This window comes from Amblyomma mixtum, chromosome 6, assembly GCF_055824585.1.
Source record: "Amblyomma mixtum isolate Tamu chromosome 6, ASM5582458v1, whole genome shotgun sequence".
In the NCBI taxonomy this organism is placed as follows: domain Eukaryota; kingdom Metazoa; phylum Arthropoda; class Arachnida; order Ixodida; family Ixodidae; genus Amblyomma; species Amblyomma mixtum.
In genome coordinates, this window is record NC_143017.1 from 154,920,846 (window position 1) to 154,941,782 (window position 20,937).

Here is a 20,937-nt window from a genome sequence, read left to right on the forward strand (position 1 = left end):
TGGCGCTACCGTGATGGCCAAGTGCTATGTCTTCAGCCACAGCTGCGGTCAGTGGCCTCGGGACTTTCTCCCAAGCCACAGGTCCGCTGTGCACCATAAAATGTGTAGACGTTCAGTTATAAAACACACACAGACTGCCAAAGGCTATATATAGTACTCCTTTTGCTGCATATATTTGCAGAATGTACAGAACAAAAAGCACATCACAAAAACTGAAGATGCTTTGTCTGGAAAAATCGCATTTCAAGCTAGCAACATAACTGCATAAACAAAGCTGCTACCTTGCAGTTTAAATTAAAGTAAGGTTGTAACAACATGTTACAACAGTTGGATGAGACTAGTGATAAACCTGCACAAGGCAGAGTTAATGGTCCACAAATATATCCGTTGCACCTGTGTCTAAGGCCAGGTGTATATTCCCTCAATTTAAAGGCGTCTTCCTCGACTTGCAGGCATGCAAAAGAAGTTCTATCACTCAAGACCTGTTAAGCTGCAATGTGCGGTAACACAATACACAGCAGCAATTGCAAATCAAAGAAGCACAAGAGGAACGCTCGCTTTTTTTTTTGAAACCTGCAAACGGGAGCACTCTGTTCAGTTTTCATTCGCAAACACCAGCAGAATGTATCTTCTGCCAGTAAACAAGGCTGTTGGAAGCATGCAGTCAAATGGCTGTCTTTCTGCAAAAGTGACAGCAAATAACCCCAGAAGTTAGAAGGGGCTCACTTGTACATCAAGTTTTCCCAATACTTCATTTCAATTCTGTAACATGAGTCTCGACGAGAACTATTTGCCTGTAAACTGTAGCAACGTTGGCTACATTTTGGGTGGTGTACTAGTAGTACTTGGTACACATCAGTACAAAAAAATATCGTAGCAAATTGGACAAAATGTCCATATAGGATTAACAAACACCTTTTGTGAAATAGCACTTCCACAGAAACTCCAAACGGCAAATAATGAGCCACTTGAAAATCATGCAAAAAAAAAAAAAATGCACAACCTCAATCCAGTGTCAAGTGCAGCAAAAATATAAAATGTCATAACCACCAAAGGCACTGTTCTGTGAACGAGAGCCTAACGTATATAAATGCGTGAATGACAGCTGGGCTGGAAACTGCGAAACCTTATCGAATGTTAAACGTTACTTTGTAAAACGTTACTTCTACCTGGTCATGAAACAAATATCAAGCCAACCTGGTCTTTACAGATTATGGAAAAATAAGCAAGCCCTAGAAAAGGCCGTACCTAGTAATTACAGGCTACAACTAAGTTTTCTCAAAACCAGCTAAAACAACAGCGCTTCTTAACATATGACTCTGCAGAGATTGTTTACGCAGTCAAAAGGTTACAGCAAATGTTCACCCCTTGGAAATTTGTGATTGTCTTTCAATGGAAAGGAAGACTGCACTACAACCAGCATTCCACTCCAATGGTGTATCACTCAAATGAACAGTGACGTGGTCTGCACAAGCCTTTGGCTCACAGTTGATTGGTTCAGGCTACATAGAACACACATAGCCAGCACTTCACACAAAGTACGCACAGCAAGAAGCACAAGGAACTTAGAGACAAATCAGAGGGAAGTGAGTAGACTGCACTCACTTTCAGACACCACGATTCACGAGAGAATATGATCAGTTCACATACGTGCACTAGCATCACATAAAGCAGAATTGCAAAAAATGGGGGAACAAATGGGGAAGGGGGACGAGGTGGAAGGGAAGTGGAAAACGACCTTTTCCGTTAGCTTGGAAAATTGGACCAAAGGCTTTACCTGGCCACAGTAACATATATTTTCAATTAACAAAATTCAAAACGTTCTCTTAGCTAGTTGCACTAGCTTTCACTTTCAGCACGTCTGCAAAAGCAATGCCGCCAGTTCAACATCAGCAGTGGTTGTGCCAGCAAATAAAACATCGGAATCTGCAACGACTTTCCAGCATAATGAAGAGGAACACTTGCAGGCATGCTGTGCACACTTTTCTTGTTGCTCAGAGATTTTCACCACACCAAGCAGCAATATGCTTCTCAGAACATCACACTTCTCTGCAGTATTTCAGTCAGAGCTTCATCTGTAGATCGGACACAACTGCCATACAAGGCACTACGGATGGTGGCGACTGTAGCAGCATTTTGGAGAGCCAGGACAACCGTGCATCCACCCCAACTGCCTGCAGCCCTATCTTTGAAAATGCTCGCAAATAAAACAATTCCTCACTGGCACAGCATTTTTTTTAGGAAGTCTGTACCGATGTCTTCTGTAGAAGCTCAGCTAATAGTCCACACATATTCACGCACTAAAGGCCGCACTCAACTGTGGGATTTGCAGGAAAGTCATTCCTGAGACCAGCATTCAGGCATCAGCAAGCACATCTCCATACATGCGTTGTCTTCAGAGCACTTTCCTAGTCCACTGTAGGTAATGCATGGTGTACGGCTTATCACATGCAACACTGCTCGGGCAAGGAACAATGCGATGATGCCCAGCCGACAGCTTCTGCGGGGAGAACCAATGCGAAGCCGAGGAGGAATTTTCATCCATGGCAGCACGAAGACTGCAAGCGTGGCCCTTTATGACGTCTTCGCTCACAACTACTTTCACTCGGGGCACCACAGTCGAAGCGACGGACACAGCACACCTGGTGCAGATCCAACTCCCCACTACGAACCGTAACTGACGGCCGGTCGCTGATGCACAGAGTACAGTTCGTCTTCAGAACTGCTCGAAGCAACCTCCGCGATTCCCTCGTCTGCAGAAACTCGTGTGAAAATGCCTGACGTGGTAGGTGACAGAAGCGGTCGTTTGTCTTCGTCCTCAATTTCCTCGATGGTCTCGGGCAAATGGTGCCCCAGTGTTTCCGGGAGTGCAAGAGCGGACAGGCCCGTGACCAACATTAGGGCACCAAGAACAGTGAACTGCAGCCCCGGAATCAAGTTGTCCTGCACAGTGGCACGGTGTAAAGGCACACATTACGTTCATTCATTCATAAAAGTCAACAGCCTGCGCCACCTTGCACATGGCTTAGCATGAAAATTCAGGTGACATTTCTGTTGAGTTTTATGCAAGCCATGTCGGAAATGCAACGTCACGTCTGGTATGTAATCAAAGCACTCGCAGCTACTTATCTGCAGCAAACTCGGTTACTTCCTTCTGCTGAGGACTACGTTAATTGCCAGACAAAGTTCTGCCAATTTGTGCTTATGATCTACCAGTTGCACTTTTTGCAGAATGCGTGAAATATGACTTGCAAAGCCAACACAAAACACATGTTATGCCAGCCTGCATTCATCAAGCCACACCAAGGCAAGCACTGGCATGCGCAAGAGGGGAATGAAAAAATATCATGAACAGGTGCAGCACAGCCTGTCCTACTAGTAAGTGTTGTTCCTACATTCCCCTGTTGCTCCCTCTGCATCCCAAGTAGCACATTGCTAAAGTACGCATTCTAAGCTAGCTGGTTCCCTCAATAGCTTTACTAATCTGCTTTTTGCCTTCTTATTTATCACTGCTGGATCAAGTAGCACAGTTGAAATACATCCGGATAACTCCAGCGCACCTTGCACAAACACTTGCATCTAGTCATCAAGGATGAGCAGCTTATGCTAACTAGGAATAGTTAGCGAGACAAATGGAACTACTGATCTTTAACATAAGCCAAAGAACTGACTTGTAGCTGCCTAGAAAAATGAACTTTCCTAGACATGGTGCCTTTGCTAAAAGTAAAAAATGTAACGAAATAAAAAGAGAATTAAATATGCAAAGAGGTTTTAAATTACTCACCAAGCAAGCCCTAAAATTTATTCAAGTCGCTGTAACCACCTCAAGGCAAGATTATGACCTCAATGCATGTACGTAACTACAATCGTGAAAAATGCAGAACAAAGAGAATTTTACATGACTAAAAAAAACACGAAAAACGCTAAAATGTCAATAGTATGCTAGCATTGAAGGCAAAGTCAGACAGCCTTTGTGCTTTTGCAGCTGTCAGCGAATTTCACAAAAAGGGCCAACAATGGACGAATAACAGTTTGTAATGCACAAACGTGCAGATGTGGTGCTGCAAGAATAAGTAAGGTTTTGATTCCTTTTACACAAACTGTATTAAGAATGTCTCTGGAAATGCACATTTTTGTTCTTAAAAGGTGAGCACAAATACAAGACAACCCACAAAGAAGGGACAAGGACAAGTGCTACACTAGCGACTTCTTTATTCTTTTTGCAACAACGCATATATACGACTACTATAATACCCACTGGCCACCTATATGCAAGCATGACAAAAAAAATACATGTCATTCCAGAGGCTATTCACACAAAATACCATGCCCCAACTGGCCCAAACTGAAGTTTCATTGACACTTTTGTTCCTTAGGTGCAAGGCACTTTCAACCAGGCTAGTTGCAAGTTTGCCAGTGCTTTGTCTCTGCACCCTTCCTCCGTCTGTTTGGCACTTTCTTTTTCAATAATGCTAAATAGGGCTACCATGTATTAATGCACATGCAAGCTAGAAAGAATCACGCTGTCAATGTTGTTGCTTTCTCACAGAATACCAAAGCCATTAAGTGCTGCCACTGAGCTTAGCAGTTGAAACGGGCCACAATATTATGTAGTTGCTCTACACACGAGTGTTCCACAACATTGACTGAATTTCCTGTGCAAGAAAGTTTCTACAATAACTTCCACAAACACTTTCTAAGGCAGAAAGTGTGGTGCAGATGGTGCTCGCAATGCGCAAAAACCAAGAAAAATTGCTCACCAGCAAGCTCACAAAAGGAGAGAGTATGCCACCAATCCTTGCAGCCACGGAAACAATGCCCATGCCACCATTTCTGCATAGACAGAATGATAGCATGAATGTATAGATGTACTATCGGGGACAAAAGTGGTATAGTCCATGCGGCGAGAGCTGGAGCAATGGAACACTGCATTGCAACGCCATCTACAGGCAGCATCTGGGATCGAGACCGTCAATGCGTGACATTTATTATCAGCAGGCATGTCACTTGGCTCATTTCAATGTTTCGTACTTTAGCTCGCCAAAATGCCACAGTTTTCCGCTGCTCGGGCTCCCGCCACGTGGACTATACCACTTTTGTCCCCGATAGTATACATGCAGAAACTTGCAAACTAAAAATATTCACATTAACCACCACTCAGAGAACTGCTTATGCAGGCTACCTGGCAGTGCTTAGTTTGCGACTGAAGCTAAGGACAGAGTATAAGGTCATGATCAAAATTTGAAGATGCCATTGCACAGAAAAAAAAAAAAATTCCTGAATTACCTTGCTACCCCGGCTGGTATAATTCTAGCAAATGCAGTACGCATGTCTCCTCAGATCTTTTAATGAACTGGTTTGCCCAACTGCACAGAAATAAATTTTTTTTTTTTCGTGAACCTGCGTATTGTAAATTTCGTCCATGACTGTACATACACAAGAACACTATTTACATGTGCATGTATGCAGCTCTGATGTGTCCCAGCAAGCACTTGATGTTATTTCACCCATTGGTGGTTTCTGTCAGTGAGTTTCGCTTGCAAGGTGCCTTACATTTTGTGAATGGGTTTTCAGTAGTCCCAAAGGCAAAAGTAGTACTATCCACGAATCATTACAAGAAAACTTAAAAACTCGTGCTTTTAAAAAGTAGCATCTTATGCATATGGAAGTCCCTCACCCACATCCCAACAACCTCTCATTACACATGCCCACAAGTCAGCCTTTAGTGGTGTAAACAGAAGGGGAACAAGAAATGATGACTCATTACTGTGTCCTCACCTGACTATGGTTGGTAGCAACTCTGCTGAGTAGACATAGATGATGGCAAATGACATGGAAATGCACATCTTGGCCCCCAGGGAGAAGATATTCCATAACACAGTACTGTAGTGGACTGCAAAACACAGATACGCAATAACCGTGCTTGGTTAGATACAAATAACATTTGGGTCCTAACAGCAGTTCCTTGCAGGCATTAACAACATTTCGGAATGCATGAATGAGGGTTCAGTGCATTAATTGCAACAATGAACGAGTGACACATTTTAAAGACAAAGCGTAAACGGCCCATTGAAGGTACACTGCTTCTTTTACAGCATAAAGATAGCATTCACCTGTGAATTTCTACTCTGTTCAGCACAAAACTGCAGGAGTGTGAACATGTGTCCCAGCAATAGATTCTTTCAACGTCAAGTGTGAACTGATGCAATAAAAAAGGTAGACGAAAAACACAGCTGGAGTGTCGACCTGTCAGGGTGAACGCCATAAACTTTCCATAAGCCTTCCAACAGACTATGTGACCTGTGCGTCCGCTTTGCTCATTTTTACTACACAAAAATCCAGATTAGCACAGCCAACCAATATCTGTTTCTTGTTTTAAGTAGGGAGCGAAGATTAGCAGCCAACCAATATCTGTTTCTTGTCCTAAGTAGGGAGCGAAGATTAGTCGGACAAATTATAACATATTTTCAGAACCCCCCTCCCCTATCTTATGGGAATAATACTTGAATAACGAGGCTTCAGTAAAAATTGCTCCACAGCAGAAGAAAAAACAAAACAGAGAGCTTGCAGGAGTATGCCTGAGGTTGCTGTGAGCTAAGCAAGCAATTTTACAACATCCACCGATGACGCTTTGAAGTTGTTGCTATGTTCCTTTACAGTCCCCTCTGGATGCCAAAAAAAGTTGAATAATAAAGAGCAAACATGCTGATTGCTCAGATATCCTAAAGTGGGAGCACTTCCTATGTGTTTCATGAGACAGCCAAAGTTTTGCCACTCTGATGGGATCAGCTCAGCGGACAGATGGAGGACACAGAAAAGGCACGACACAAAACTCAACTGAAGGTTTGCTTCGCACAACAAATATATACTGGACGGCCTCAAATTATGAGGCAAAAGACAGAAAACGGACAGGATATGGTTCTTCAATGTTGGCGGCACAAGTTTGCTGCCCTTGAAACTTGCTTACTGCTTTAGTGATATTGAAGAACCACAGTGCTGCTGTATTTGTCTTGTCATTTTTTTTTCAAGCATCCTATTTATATTTGTTGCTCTGAAACAAATCTTCACCTTTTAGTTCAACTTTGAGTTCTGCCTCTTCCGCGCACCTGTCCGTCTGTCCAGCTGATTCAGTCAGAATTGCATGCTAACCAGCAGTCACAACCAGGGGTGTGTGAATATTCAAAAACTTCGAATAGCGAATCGAATATCTTTCTATTCGATTATTTGAATGAATCAAATAGTGAATTTTAATAATTATTCGAAATGACTCGAATGTGTTCTCAACTTTTCGAATAGTTTTCAGCCGCCGCGGTGGTTCAGTGGTTAAGGTGCTCGGCTGCTGACCCAAAAGACGCGGGTTCGATCCCGGCCGCGGCGGCTGGAATTTCTTTGGAGGAGAAATTCTAGAGGCCCGTGTACTGTGTGATGTCAGTGCACGTTAAAGAACCCCAGGTGGTCGAAATTTCCGGAGCCCTCCACTACGGCGCCCCTCATAGCCTTAGTCGCTTTGGGACGTTAAACCCCATAAACGACCAAACCAAACCGAATAGTTTTCGAGTAATGGCAGGAGGTTCAAATTCCCCCCGTATTCTTCTTCGACGAATGTTTCAAAAACAGCCCAGACAGACCCTGCGCACCACCCTTCCGTGAAACATATGGTGGAGATGAAGTGTTCAGCGTCACGACGCGGCCCATTTGAGTAGTGGTGCTCATAACGTTTGTGCGTGGCCTCTCAGTCTTGACGACGCGGTAGGACTCAGGAAAACTCAGGAAAACCGTGCATGATGCTTGATCTCTGAGGCCATGGCTCATATGTAGGCGCCACTAATCTCATTTCCTGCAATGTGGTTCTAGTGTCGCCGGATACCGACCAGTTTTTTAATGTGTGCAAGGCTTCCGGTCTGGTGCTCGACTTTTCTGGGGTGAAATGGATGGGAAAAGGGTCTTTGAACAAAACAAGCAAATGGTAATTTTTCTGAACAACTGGACGGCCTTACAGTTAATACAGTAACTTCGTGTTGCGACCCATCAGTGGAGATCAGTGTTTCTTCTTTTAGCAGCTATAGCTCTAACTTTATGGCAAAAGTTTAAAACTTTTAGCACCACACCACCACTGGCACTCGTTTTGTACTTGTACGAACATTTGCAAAAGTAGTGAATATATTAGAACTGATATTTGACTCATATTCGATTCGGTCCAACCACTATTTGGTTTGTATTCAGTTCAGTTTTTAGCCACACTATTCGTATTCGATTCGAAAGCGAAACTACATTGTTCATATTCGATTCGGTTTGGGAAAAATACTATTCGCACATCCCTAGTTACAACCAACATGGAAGTTCTGTCAGAACCCTAAACTCTGCACATGGTTTCTGCGATGGAATGGGGGGTCAACAGGCACTCACAATGTCCAGAGAACTGGAGTGCAATGCTTGCACCGCTGCCGATCAGCATGATAGCACACACGGAATGCCGCCTGCCCACGAAGCTAAGCAGGAAGGCTGACATCAGGTAGCCTGGCAGTTCAATCAATCCTGAGAGTGCTGTACTGACATAGAGGTCACCACCCATATCGCCGGCAGCCATTGTCAGTGCGTAGTAAGTGATCCCATTTACCAGCCTGAAAATAAGGAACAAAACAAGAAGAAAAGCGATTACAGCAGCATAAAAATAGACATTTTTACTCATTTACTGGTACTAAATTCCCAGTGTTGGGATTTTAGCAGGGTGGGAAAACTAAACAAGTAGACAAAACAGGTGAAAGTACAAAATGAGATGACAGCAAAAGTCACAAAAGTGCTCTAACATCATGCAATAAAATAGAATCATTTGAAAATGACACCACTGCAATGTAGCAATAAAGCAGCAACTTGAGTAATGCAACAGCACATACTAGGTAATATGCTGAGCAAGCATAGGTGATTGCTGTAGCAATTCATTGTTAGTGAGGTACTTATAATCGGAAGTGGTTCTTATTAGAAAAAATAAACAGGGGGTACTTAAAGCAGTTATTATGCAAAGAGATCATAAAACGCAGATCATAAAACAACGCAGATCATAAAGCATATAACCCAGCAGCTGTCTCCTGCAAAGAATGCAGTTGCCATCCCTGCTGAATGAACTTGCCACAGTCGTCGTCTTTAGGCATGAGCTGTCAGTTTTAGAGCAGCGCCCAGAGAGGTATGCACGGTACAGCCTTTGTCAAAAATATACAGCTCAAGGGACTGGCCTCAAAGGTTTGCAGTGGGGCTTCTGTAGCACCCATGAAGTCATAAACGTTGGAGGGGTGCTGACAACAGCTCCTCACACCTTTAAAATGTTTGGAACCTTGGCAATGCAAAATGGGTTATGCTGCACAGACAAGAGGCAAATCGAGTAGGCTGTATACCTCTGAAAAGGGCTGCACCTTGGGCACGTTTATGCTGCATACTACTCAGCCAGTTTCACAAATTGACAGTAACCAAAAAAAAGCACACAAATAAAATTGAGTTTCAATGTCTTCAAGCAGTGCAAACGTTAGGGTCCTGGTATTATGTTATACCGTATTTTCCGGTGCATAAGACACGGCTTTTTTTCGAAAATCTTGCTGGTGCGTCCTATACAAGGGTGCGTCTTATATGCGAATTTTTCATCTTTTTTTTTTGCGAGTTCATCGATTACTCCGGTTCATGCTCAAGCTTTTTTTCACCTAAAAAATATCACTACTAATAACGCGGTTGTAACACGGTTAATACTTCAATACCGGGACCACCGTGCGCGACATTCTAGGTGATCTTTATCACGAAACGGCGGGGATGACAACTTCCGGGATCACAAACGCGCGGCTGTTTCGGAGGCCCCAAGCAAAAGTAATGAGAAGCGCCAAAAGATGTTGACAATCGCGCTTCTCGCCATTGTCAAGACAAGCCGGCGTTCTTTTTTAGTCACCCTTTGCAACTTTTTTTGCTCCGTGTACGTAGTGCATGTTTCAGCCGAGTTGCTTCCAGAAATGGGTGAACCTTTGGATAGCGCATCTGAAGATGAAGACTTCGAAGGTTTCAAGTAGAAAAAAAATGTTGTTATGGACATATAGGGAGCTGTATAGTTTTTTCTTTCTTTTTTGCTAAAACGTGGACGGGTATGGCGCGAGTGTTGCCTTTTTCGATCACTTAGCGTTGCTTAAGAATTGCTCACAGGTACGGCGCATTTCACGATAGTTGCGCAAGCGTGTTTAATTAAGCCTCACTAGCCTAACTGGGTAAACTGGGGCGCGTCTTATGCACGGGTGCGTCTTATATACGAACTTTTTCAGTGACAGCTTGCATATATGGCAGGTGCGTCTTATACAAGGGTGCGTCTTATACACCGGAAAATACGGTACAATGTCCAGACGCAGCATATGGGCTGTGACAGATGCTATGCTGTAGGTTCTACACTAATTTTGACTGCCCAAGGTTCTTTAGCGTGCACTGACATCGCACTGCACACAGGCGCCTTTTGCATTTCGCCTCAAAATGCGGCTGCTGTGGCTGGGGTGTGATTCCGTGGCCATGCAATGCTATTAGTGCTTTAAGGATGACAAAAACAGAACAACTGAGGCATACCAAAGGAAGATTTGGATGAGGGTGCGGATGCGCAAGGTGTGACTTGTGAAAAGCGTCACCGGGTTGGAGCCCTTGTGGTGAACCTTGGGCTCCTGCAAGTCCCAGGTGCGGGGGAGGCAATGCACCCGGCCATTGCGTACGGCTATATCCACCAGGACCTGTCGTGCCTGCGCCCGCTGACCGTGCAGAAGCAACCAGCGTGGACTCTCGGGCAGAAGCCTGCATGTAGGAGCAAAGCCAGTGGTAGCTCCTTCTTGAAAGGCTACCAACACAAAGGGCCAAAAGTTCATTCTCTGAGCATGAGCAGATACCTTCTGCAATATATTACTCAGATATCTCAGGGGTTCTCAAACAGGGTTTTAACAAACTTTTGACCTCCTTGGGAATGCTTTTCGAGTTTCCCAAGCACCTAAACCACGCATGCCTTAACCTCCATCTTTCCTTTACTCACTTTATTTTGGGACTAATTATTCCGGTAATTGCTTACAACAGACTACTTCATTACACAGTTAGTCACTATAGTGCTGAATTTGGGCATCTTTCTGACTGACTGTGCATCTTCAAGTTTTTTTTTTTTTAGTGCATGTTAGGCAGGAAGGAAACGGAAGCCAAGACATACGAAGCTTCTCAACACCTTTTTGGAACCACTGGGTTTCCCGAGGCTAAAAGATGGATAACCCACCAAGGTATCTGATCAAGAAGGCGGTGATGATTTGATTTCTTAACCCTTCATAATGTGCAAGCTGCATGCATGTCTCACATACATACAGATGGTAAAACTGCACCAGAATGACTCCAGAGATTGAATGACATCACTTCCAAGCCATTTCAATCATTGATTTTGTAAGAAAAAAGGAGGACATATTTGTGCCAATGACTTCTTTAAAAAGATCCCAAATTCGGTATGTATGCATACATCACTCTTTTTGAAACATAATAACCTTGCATTAGAATTGAAAATTGCTTTAAAGGGACACTGAGGAGAAATTGAAGTTGGCTTGTATCGACAGAATACCAGCTCCTGATTACAAAAACGCCACTCATACTGACAACAAAGCTCTTGTAACGTAGAAAAGAGCAAAAACCAAAATGCAGGTATCGCTGCCACAGGCCAAACTCGCAAGTACAAGCGTGGTGACGTCATAGGACAAAACAGTGTTGCCAGAATCAATGGTTCTAGCAACACTAGGACACGAGAAGCCACAAATCACTGAGGCGCAGCCAATGCATGCGCAAATCTCCTTGAGACGTCGCCAGATGGCGCCACATACCCAGAGCTACGCGCGTGCCTGCAGCATCAGGACCAATCAGCGCCTGCTCATCGGCGGTAGGCGGGCTCCCGGTATTCCGCTAACGGCAACAAGGTACACGGTATGCTAGAGGTGACTATTTGCGAGAACTTCGTTGACGAATGACGACTTCGAGAGCGAGATCCATCGTAACACTGGCAAAACGCCGGTGCAAACGTAAACGAAGCGATGGTAGCGACGGCCGCAATAGCCGATAGATGCCTTCAACGTGCGGCCGGCGGTAGCTTTCTTTTCGGCTGCTGCTAGGCCGCACTGCTGGCGGCCAGAAATCACGGAGTCTGCGTTACGTCATGTGCACGTCATGTTTCACGTCACTTAGTCCTGTGTAGTCATAAGAGAATCCCAAGTTTGAATCAGAGCGACGGGAAAAACTTTTTCAACTTCCAATGCAAATTTCTTAGAAATAAATGCATCTTTCGCTGCCGGCCAAGTGGCAACAAAGCCATGAAATGCCGAACTATCGGATTTTGCTTTAAAAAAAATATTAATAGAGCTCTCCTCACTGTCCCTTTAATAAGTATCATGAAGCAGCTGACTAAAGGAAAAGGCTCAAAACTTCAACAATTTTTCGACATTTATTTTTCCCACCAAACTGGGCGGCGTCGAACTATACACCCGCGTTAGTAAAACCACTCAGAATGCCAAGGAGGCCTATTAGCAGAAGATAAAAACACAATGAATAATTTGTTTAGTAGTTTGGCAGCATTTAGCACACAAAAATGCAGTGCACAGCTGCACTGTTGTCCATATGCTGACACTTGAAACACGTCGAGTTACACGTCTGGCTGTCCTAGACAGGGTAAACCCTTTCTAGGACAGCGTGACACACAGTTCCACCTGCTTCAAAGGCACCTTGGCGAAACAGTGTCCCGGCTAACGTATTTGGTCTGCATGAGGTAGGGTCAAAACAACTGTTCTTCCCAACATTTCATCCCAGAGACCCGAGCACCAGGCCAAGGGAAAGTTTGTACTGAGTGGAAAACCAGTGGGTACCCAGTGGCACTGGAAATGGAACCCCGCATTTCAAAGCGCTAGGCCACTGCTGAGGCACTCTGATCGACAAGGGAGTCTGGCAGGGAGGGTGAACTTCGTCCTTGCTGTTCACTACATGCCTACCTACAAGTTCCAAATTACAGGCAATAAGGAGTAAATAAGAAATTCCAGTCTGCCTACGACACTTTTCTCTAATCTAGTGCTAAGATGAATTACAGTGAATGATTGAGAGATTGAAGAGGCAAAGCTGGCTTGAACATCAGTACGCAGAAAACTATGGCATTGATTAACAGTCAGGACACGGGGCTGTGCTTGAAGGAGGACACGGCTTTCAAATCACGAAAAATTGAATTTTAGAAAACACCAGATTTTTTATCTATAAGGTCTCTCAAATTACATCTCGAAAAATTTTTCTCAAAAAGAGCCCAGAAGTGACTTCAAAATTGTTTTTGTGGCCGTAGGTAGCACAAAACTGGCTGAAATCTCCATGAAAATGCCAGTTTTCTTAAAAGAGCTTTTTTTTTTTGGCCTGGCTGTCCTCCTTGCCAGAAAGCGTAGCACAACAATGGCTTCACGGATTTTCATGTGGTTTGTGGCACCGTGCTCCTTGATAAATTTTTTTTGCTGTCACATTCGTATATTTTTCAATCGCTTGCTCATTTTTTTATTCCGTCACTAATTTGATGTGGAGACAATAAAAGCATTATACAAGTGTGGATATAACTTTCTGTTGAGAAAAAATCAAGCTGCTAAAAATAATTGGAAAATGTCACTGCATCAACCACTCAGCACGAATGCGTTAAGGAACTTGTCAGAAAATCCGGCGTCCCACCGTCGTTGACCGCGAGTGAAAAATCCATGAAAAATGCCCACAGAAGCAACCTAGGAAGCAGGTGGGTCATTTAGGTCACGTAACCTTGTAGCGTCATCACAACCTGCCCATCGGATTGTGAACAAACTGTGCACCGTGGCAGGTGGCAGTTAATGATTGGTCGCACAAGCCCTACCAAGTGACAGCACCTGCCATTGCAGGGCAGTGGCGTAGTGCTTAACCGCTGCACCATTGTGCCAGGAGTGGCATAAGCACTCCCAAGGTCCTCTGAATGTTAAGTACCGAACGACCAGTTCTGCATATATGGGCTTAAGCATTCCCTCTAAATTTTTTTTATTCCTTCCGAAGAAATATAACTCTCTGTACTATGCTGCACACTGCTGCTCAGGCCATAACCGAAAATCTGCATATCTTCAGATTCCCAGACTACTTCAAACAAGTACTAATAACTAGGGGTGTGCGAATATTCGAAATTTTCAAATATATTTCGAATGTTATATTTTTAGTATTCGTATTCGATTCGAAATCCATGTATTCGTGTTCTTTCGAATATTCAACCCGACGCGAATATTCGTATCTAGCCGAATATTCATTGTGAACACCAGCGTTCATTTCGGTCCGCAAGCCCTATCGACAGAGACATAACAGCATGGCGGCGCCCAGAGCAATGCGCATGGATGAAGGAAAATTTTTCGTTCGAATTTTTCCTTCGAGGAAGGAAAATTTTTCCTTCCAAGGGCCATGCCGTAGCTGACGGCGCTGGTGAGCTTTTTTGTGGCTATACCTGCGAAGCTGCTATAGTCAGAGCTGTGCACAAAGTACCTCGCAGTATGTGCCAGGTCAGTGCCAAGAGAGAGGGCATTTTCTGTGGCTGGAGGAGTCGTTTCAGCTAGAAGGGAACTACTTCTGCCTGACCATGTGGAGCAGCTGGTTTTCCTTCACGACAACCGTTTATGTTCATCCCAGCAACGTGCTTTTGTGCTGATAGCAAGCTAGCGATCCTCTCTGATATTTACACTCTTCTGAGAATAATGTTTGAGACTTTGAAACTTTTGTGCAGCCACACACATCTTTTGTGTTCATTTAATCATCGATAGTTGAACCGTGAGGTTCTTGGGTGCTGAAATAAATGTTTTGTAGTGGTTAAATGTGTCTGTCCTTAATTATTCGATATTCAATTCGATATTCGGGATCAAGTATTCGTATTCGATTCGTATTCGAAAAATTTGATATTCGCACACCCCTACTAATAACTAAACCCTTACGTAGAAGAGCTTGTGGGTGCACATACTGATACACTTACTGTCTGCTGCAATATCAAGCTGAAAAATGGTGATGGCAGTGGCTTTAAGATAAAGTCCCGAATTACAATAGAGGTTATTTCTATAATAAGCATGTGCACATAATACGAAAATGAATGCACTGCACTGGCTACGTATCAGTGACAAAAAAAGAAATGTTGCAGACAGTTCCATTGTTCCATATCGCTTGACACTCACTGTTGACAATGGCTGGAAAATGCACTTATCAGCAGATAATTCTATGGGTGCTCCAATCTATGCTTCTAAAGCTCCAGGCACACATTATACATGTCCCATATTCCGTCTATCTCCTGACCCCATGCCTGAGTGACCACCAATGTAAAGCCTAAGTTGGTAACCATCTGCACAGTGTGGGTGTCATTTATTAGACAGTTGATATATTACTGTAAAGGATGAGAGTTTTTCGCAGGCAGAAGAGTTAATATTTTATTATTGCTCAAGTGCTAAAATGAAGCGCATTAAAAACTATGTAATCAGAAAAGCAAGTTAGACCTTTTGGGTATCACAACTAGCACAAAGAATATTAATAGAAAGATGCTTCTCACAGTTAACTGCAGTCAGGACTTGTATGTGTACAGTAGCTATTTAACACAGTGGTCAATTTAACAACTATAATTTTCTCAGAGGAGAACTTGGAGCAAAAGACCCACGGCATTCACACAGAAACAATAAGCATGCCCTAGCAAGCCTGTAAGACATAATAAATAATAAATAACAATAAATAAATGCAAAAACACAGGTGAGCAATGAAAGGCACACCTGACCCTAAAGCACTACAGATTCACAGTTCTTTGACATTTTTGCAATGACAGTGCCAGACATTAGAAAAATGGTTTGGTTTCTGAGGATTTGATGTCCCAAAGCGACTCAGGCTATGAGGGACGTCATAGTGAACGGCTCCTGAAATTTCGACCACCTGGGGTCCTTTAACGTGTGCTGACATCACACAGTACATGGGCCTCTAGAATGTCGCCTCCATTGAAATTCAATCGCTGTGGCCGGGACGAAATCCGTGTCTTTCGAGTCAGCAGCCGAGCGCCATAACCACTGAACCACTGCGACAGCAGAGATCAGAGAGAAAGCAAGACAATAGGATAGGAGGTGGGTGCAACCTATTTGCCCAAAAAGCAAAGCTCTGACAGCTGGCTCAGCAACCTGTAAACTGCCTTGTGTGCCACTACCATTGGCTAAGACTGCAATGGTGCAGTTGGACAGTGCAGGGACCATAATGACTTGAAAGAAAAATGCAATGCATTGGCAACTGGAGGTCATGGAACATTACAGGTCATTTCGCAGTTCCTTTTCATTCCCTGTCTCTCTCCAATGATGTGCTCACCGTGCACAAAACCCATACTCTACAACACTGGAAGGCCACAAGATTAAGCAAAGAAACAACTTTAACAATAATGAAGATAGATGTATACCCTGTGATTCATTAGTAACAAGTGCAAAATGCTTTTTAAAAGGCCAGAAATGCGAGAAATAGCCAGAGCTGCTGACAAAATGAAAGGGTAATGAGCTCATGAAATCAGCCTAAAGAAGTCGATTATCCACCACATCTGCTGTTATAAGTGATTAAGGTAAAATTTATGCCTGGAAGTAGAATTTCTCTCAGTTCAGATGGGTAGCGGAACAATGCACAGCACAAATGGCCCACTTGGTTTCCATCGAAAATGGTTCCAGCAGCTGGCTGAATGAACTTTGCAGAGCAAGGAAGGCACATAGTTTCTGACGTGTTCACTTATTCAGTGTTAGAAAGATATTAAACATGTTAACCATTTACACACGCTCGTCTGAATAGCCATTTTAAGTCTCTGCATTGAAAGCCCCTTCCCAGCCCTGGTCGAAAATTCGTAATACTCTGGCGGTTGTCAGGCGTTGTCTCTGGCATGCATAGCCACAAAAACTTCTTTAACTCATTAACAGCAGAGTTTAAACCATCGCAATCAAGTGATTTCACCACCCTTCTCTCTGCTGTGCCTGCTTTGAGTCGGTTTCTCTCTGCCATTCGGTTGACAATTCCCCGTTCGGTTGACAAATTTCACAAGCGATATTTCTCTTTCTCGTGCATTTTTAGAAGGGTATGCAGAGTATATCAGATGTCTACTTCATGGCCCCACCTCATCAGGTATTTTTTTTCTTACTTTTTGCTTCCCGGCATAATGGTACACGTGAAACAAGATGACCAGTTTTGGAGGGTGGTTTCACGGAAGCATGCAAGCAGCTTTCTGATGAAATGATAAACCCGTGTTCAAAGTAAAAGAGAAGGAATTGAATGTGGTGAATGAAAAATGCAGGCAGAGTAGTACCCATATTGCACAGAGGCATAAGTGGACCAGGGCAAAGAAGTAGGTATTTTTTTTCTGTGCCAAAGCAAATGACAACGAAAAATGGCTAGAGTGAGTGACAGACGACACTCAAGTGTCACTGCAAAGTCTTGATGCCAGTGTACAGGATGAGGAAGTTGGCTTTGTTGAAAGAGAGTGCCAACAGGCTTTGATTTGATTTTTTCCAGCCATGCGGGGTGCACATGGCTCTAAAATTTTCCAGAGGACATCCTACTAACCCCACCTACGCATACGACTCTTTAATTTTAAATGTCCAATCCTGGCCAGTATCCCTTTAAGCAGTACTGCCCAGTGTAACTATTTAAGTTTGCCACTGCACTCTGCACATAGCTGCAAAATCCAGCGAATGAGATTCATCGACATGCAATAGGTGCTTGAATGAACTTGTGTTATTACAGCCACGCAAACTTGGTAGGCTAGCTAGTGCAACATTCAGCTTATTCCTACCAAACCTGATGAACAGTCGCTACGGCAGTTTCAGGAGCCAGATAACAACTACAGCTTGTGCCTTCTTCCTATCTGACAGAATGGCAGGTAGCAACAGGCTTTATAGGGGTCCGATAAGTCTGCCCACAAGGGCTAATCTCCTAATCCCCTGCTGACAGATCCGATGCCCTTACACCCCCAACACCAGAAGAGCAACAGCCTAGACCACATGCATTCTTCTGTTAGCTGCCATTTGGTGCACCAGCAAGCTATGACATCGCCACTGCTTCCTGACCCTTGTCGGAATATAAAATGGTCAGAATTGCATAGCGCACGTTTGTTAGTTGCTGTTCCTGCTGCTGAGTATGTTTTAAAATCTACAGGATTCGTACCATAGAGATTATAAAATGCCCTGTCTGACAGCTTATCTTCGTTTGCTGTTTTATTCAACATGAAATCTTACCTCAAGTCACGGGAGTGTACATGTGGAAGTAGTATCATGGTGGAAACACCTGTGTGTCACTTTTTGCTCTTTTCTAGCTTATTGAGTTTCTATTTTCTGCAAAAGCAACCTTTCTGTCATTGGAAATTGCTAATCCAACAATTTAGGCCAGCTTCAGTTAATAACCCGTGTCCCTTTAACAAACAAGAGCATAGTATACAGCATGGAAACAATCAGAAGATATAAACGATGCGTGACTCACAGAGCAAGAGGGATGAAGAGGGCGCTCAGGAGTGCTGTGGCGATGGAATAGTGGCGCCAGTCTGGAATAGCATAGGCCAATGCGGCGTGCAGTCCAATGCCCAAAGAAAAGACGCCTGGGAATAGAGTGCCTAATAGTGCTCGCTTCGACAGCCCTACCAGCTCTGTCATGAGCACAAATGAGACAAGGGCCACGGCTGCCGTTGTCATGCCAGCAAAGAAGCGGCAGGCCACGTGCAACGCCAGGCTTGGCGCAAACGCTCCAAAGAAAGTCATGGCTGACATGGCAATAGCGGCAAATGGCAACGTGCGGCGCCGTCCAAACCGATCGGAGATGTAGCCAAACACAAATGCGCCTGCCATGACACCTGCCATGAAGACAGCTTGCACCATCTTCACCAAGTATTCCTTGTGGCAAATAAGATCCCACTGAAAGAAATTTATACATTTCGTTAAGGCTGTATTCAGGATGCGGTGAAGTTTCAACAGTTCTCTCTGAAGCAGTAAAACTTTGATGCCCCTAACGAAGGACCCTATCTCAGCAGAAAGCTTTCATTGACAATCATGTGTACTATATATAATGTAGTAGCTGTCGGCAAAAGCGACAAAAGCATTTGTTGGGCGAGTTGGTGTTTTCGATGATCCATAACTACAGCGCAAACGAGAGGACAGAGAAGAAGCGCTGTGTGGTGTCCCTTCTTCTCTGTCCTGTCGTTTGCGCTGTAGTTATGGAGCTGTCGGCAATAATCCAAAATGACCTCCCTCCTGTAAAGAGATGCAGAAATGGTGTTGGCAAGCATAAGTAAGACAGCAGCAGGCCAAGAAAGGCATGCTCTAATGTTTCGTACAACAAGCGAAACTGGAAAGTCTGGCTTTAAACACACAAACTGGCACTATGTCTTCCCTCTCTCTACCATAGCCTAGAAAAGGTTCATTATTTTTCGTGACTGTGTTTTGACTACGTACTTTGCTCACCGTAGACGGGCAAAAAAGACAGCAGAACGTAAGTAGAAACCTAACATATTTGACGACCTACGAATGCACTCGTGGGCCTTAAGAAAGCATTATTTCGCACAATAAACCCCCAAAACTACGATATGAAATAGCTTATGCGGAATGCACGAAACACTACTGAAATTACAAAGATCTATACAACGAAAAGGTAAGCATACCTCAGTGGCTAGAGACGTAAACCTGGACGTATAATGCGGATAGTCACATCTGTTGTTCGCGTCACACCCCGATGTCGAAGGTTTCGACCCATTCCAGCACTGGAAGTCCGGCTTCGCGCCAGTGAATACGATTTGCAGCATCTCTCCACTGACGAACAAGCCGCCGATTATGGCCGTGTAGGTAAAGTAGAGAATCTGCTGCGGTCCGATCTCGCCGACAAGATGAAACACTTGGTCGACATCCATTCTGCAGATGTAAGGAGCACCGGTGGTCGATGAAGGGTTCGCCGCGACAATACACTAGCACAGCCCGTCAGAACGGTCTCTCAAGCTCTTTGCTAGTCCTCAACGCTGCCGTCGGCCACGCCAGCGGCCACGCATCCACGTCGCGTCAGCGCGCAACGACAAAGGCAGAAACGCGAGCGTAGAGAGCGACTGTGGACAAATGTAAACATGCGAAAGTGATGCGCCGGCTCGTATTCACAACGCAGTTTAGCAGGCTCATGCAGCCGCACGGAAGCGATAAATAAGTGCAGTTGGGGTGACATGTAGCAGAGACGCACTTTCCCTAGTCAGTTCTGAGCGTAGTACGAGATGCTAGCAGCACAGATGAGCGCTGACGCTGCTGTGCGCACACTTCACAAGCCCGAAGCTTCAGAGCGCGCACACCTCTGCAACGTCCAGATCGTTGGCATGTGTGCTACTGGCCAATGTTGGCCTCGTCCCGGCTGCCCGGCTGCGAACTGCCACCGTGCCAAGCCGCGGCTGCCGCGCCGCTCTCCGGCGCCGGCCGTCGTTGAAGTGATTGCAGATGCTTTCCTCCAGCCTTTAGTGCTTTGTCGTTATCGCCGCTCATTACCGCAGTTACCACTGCGTCGTCGAGAGCGCGCGCGTGCATTTACTGATAAGATAGCGCCCAACAGTGATAGCGCCAGCACCCAAGGCGGGCCGCTTGTGAACTTGCCGGAACCGCTAGTTTGCAAAAGATAATATGGGGTAGGACTCGTGAGCCCGCCGGCCCTCTTTTAGAGGATACCGCTTTGTTTCCTGTTGCACTGATATCTGGCTTATCGCCAGAAGGCGAACCTGTGCGTACGGTTAGAATGCCCAAAAGGACTCGTTTTTACTTGCGCGCCACATTCGAAAGTTCAAGAGAGCTAATTGATTTTCTTGCCGTAATATTGGGGACTTTGTAGATTGTTCCAAATACCATGTAGAACTGCGAATGCAAAATACATTCAAGATGA

The 20,937-nt window shown here is 44.5% G+C and overlaps 1 protein-coding gene across 1 annotated transcript; it reads right to left on the reverse strand.

The window, feature by feature from the left end:
- Positions 1 to 149: 149 nt before the first annotated feature.
- LOC149340875 (solute carrier family 22 member 15-like) lies at positions 150 to 20,509 on the reverse strand. The gene is made up of 7 exons (XM_089549806.1): positions 19,691 to 20,509; positions 18,520 to 18,947; positions 10,585 to 10,803; positions 8,407 to 8,621; positions 5,779 to 5,893; positions 4,761 to 4,833; positions 150 to 2,943 (listed from the first exon to the last, which is right to left on the reverse strand). The coding sequence occupies exons 1-7, from the start codon at positions 19,934 to 19,936 to the stop codon at positions 2,665 to 2,667; spliced, it is 1,575 nt and encodes a 524-aa protein (XP_089405932.1). The 5' UTR covers positions 19,937 to 20,509; the 3' UTR covers positions 150 to 2,664.
- Between the last annotated feature and the right edge of the window lie 428 nt (positions 20,510 to 20,937).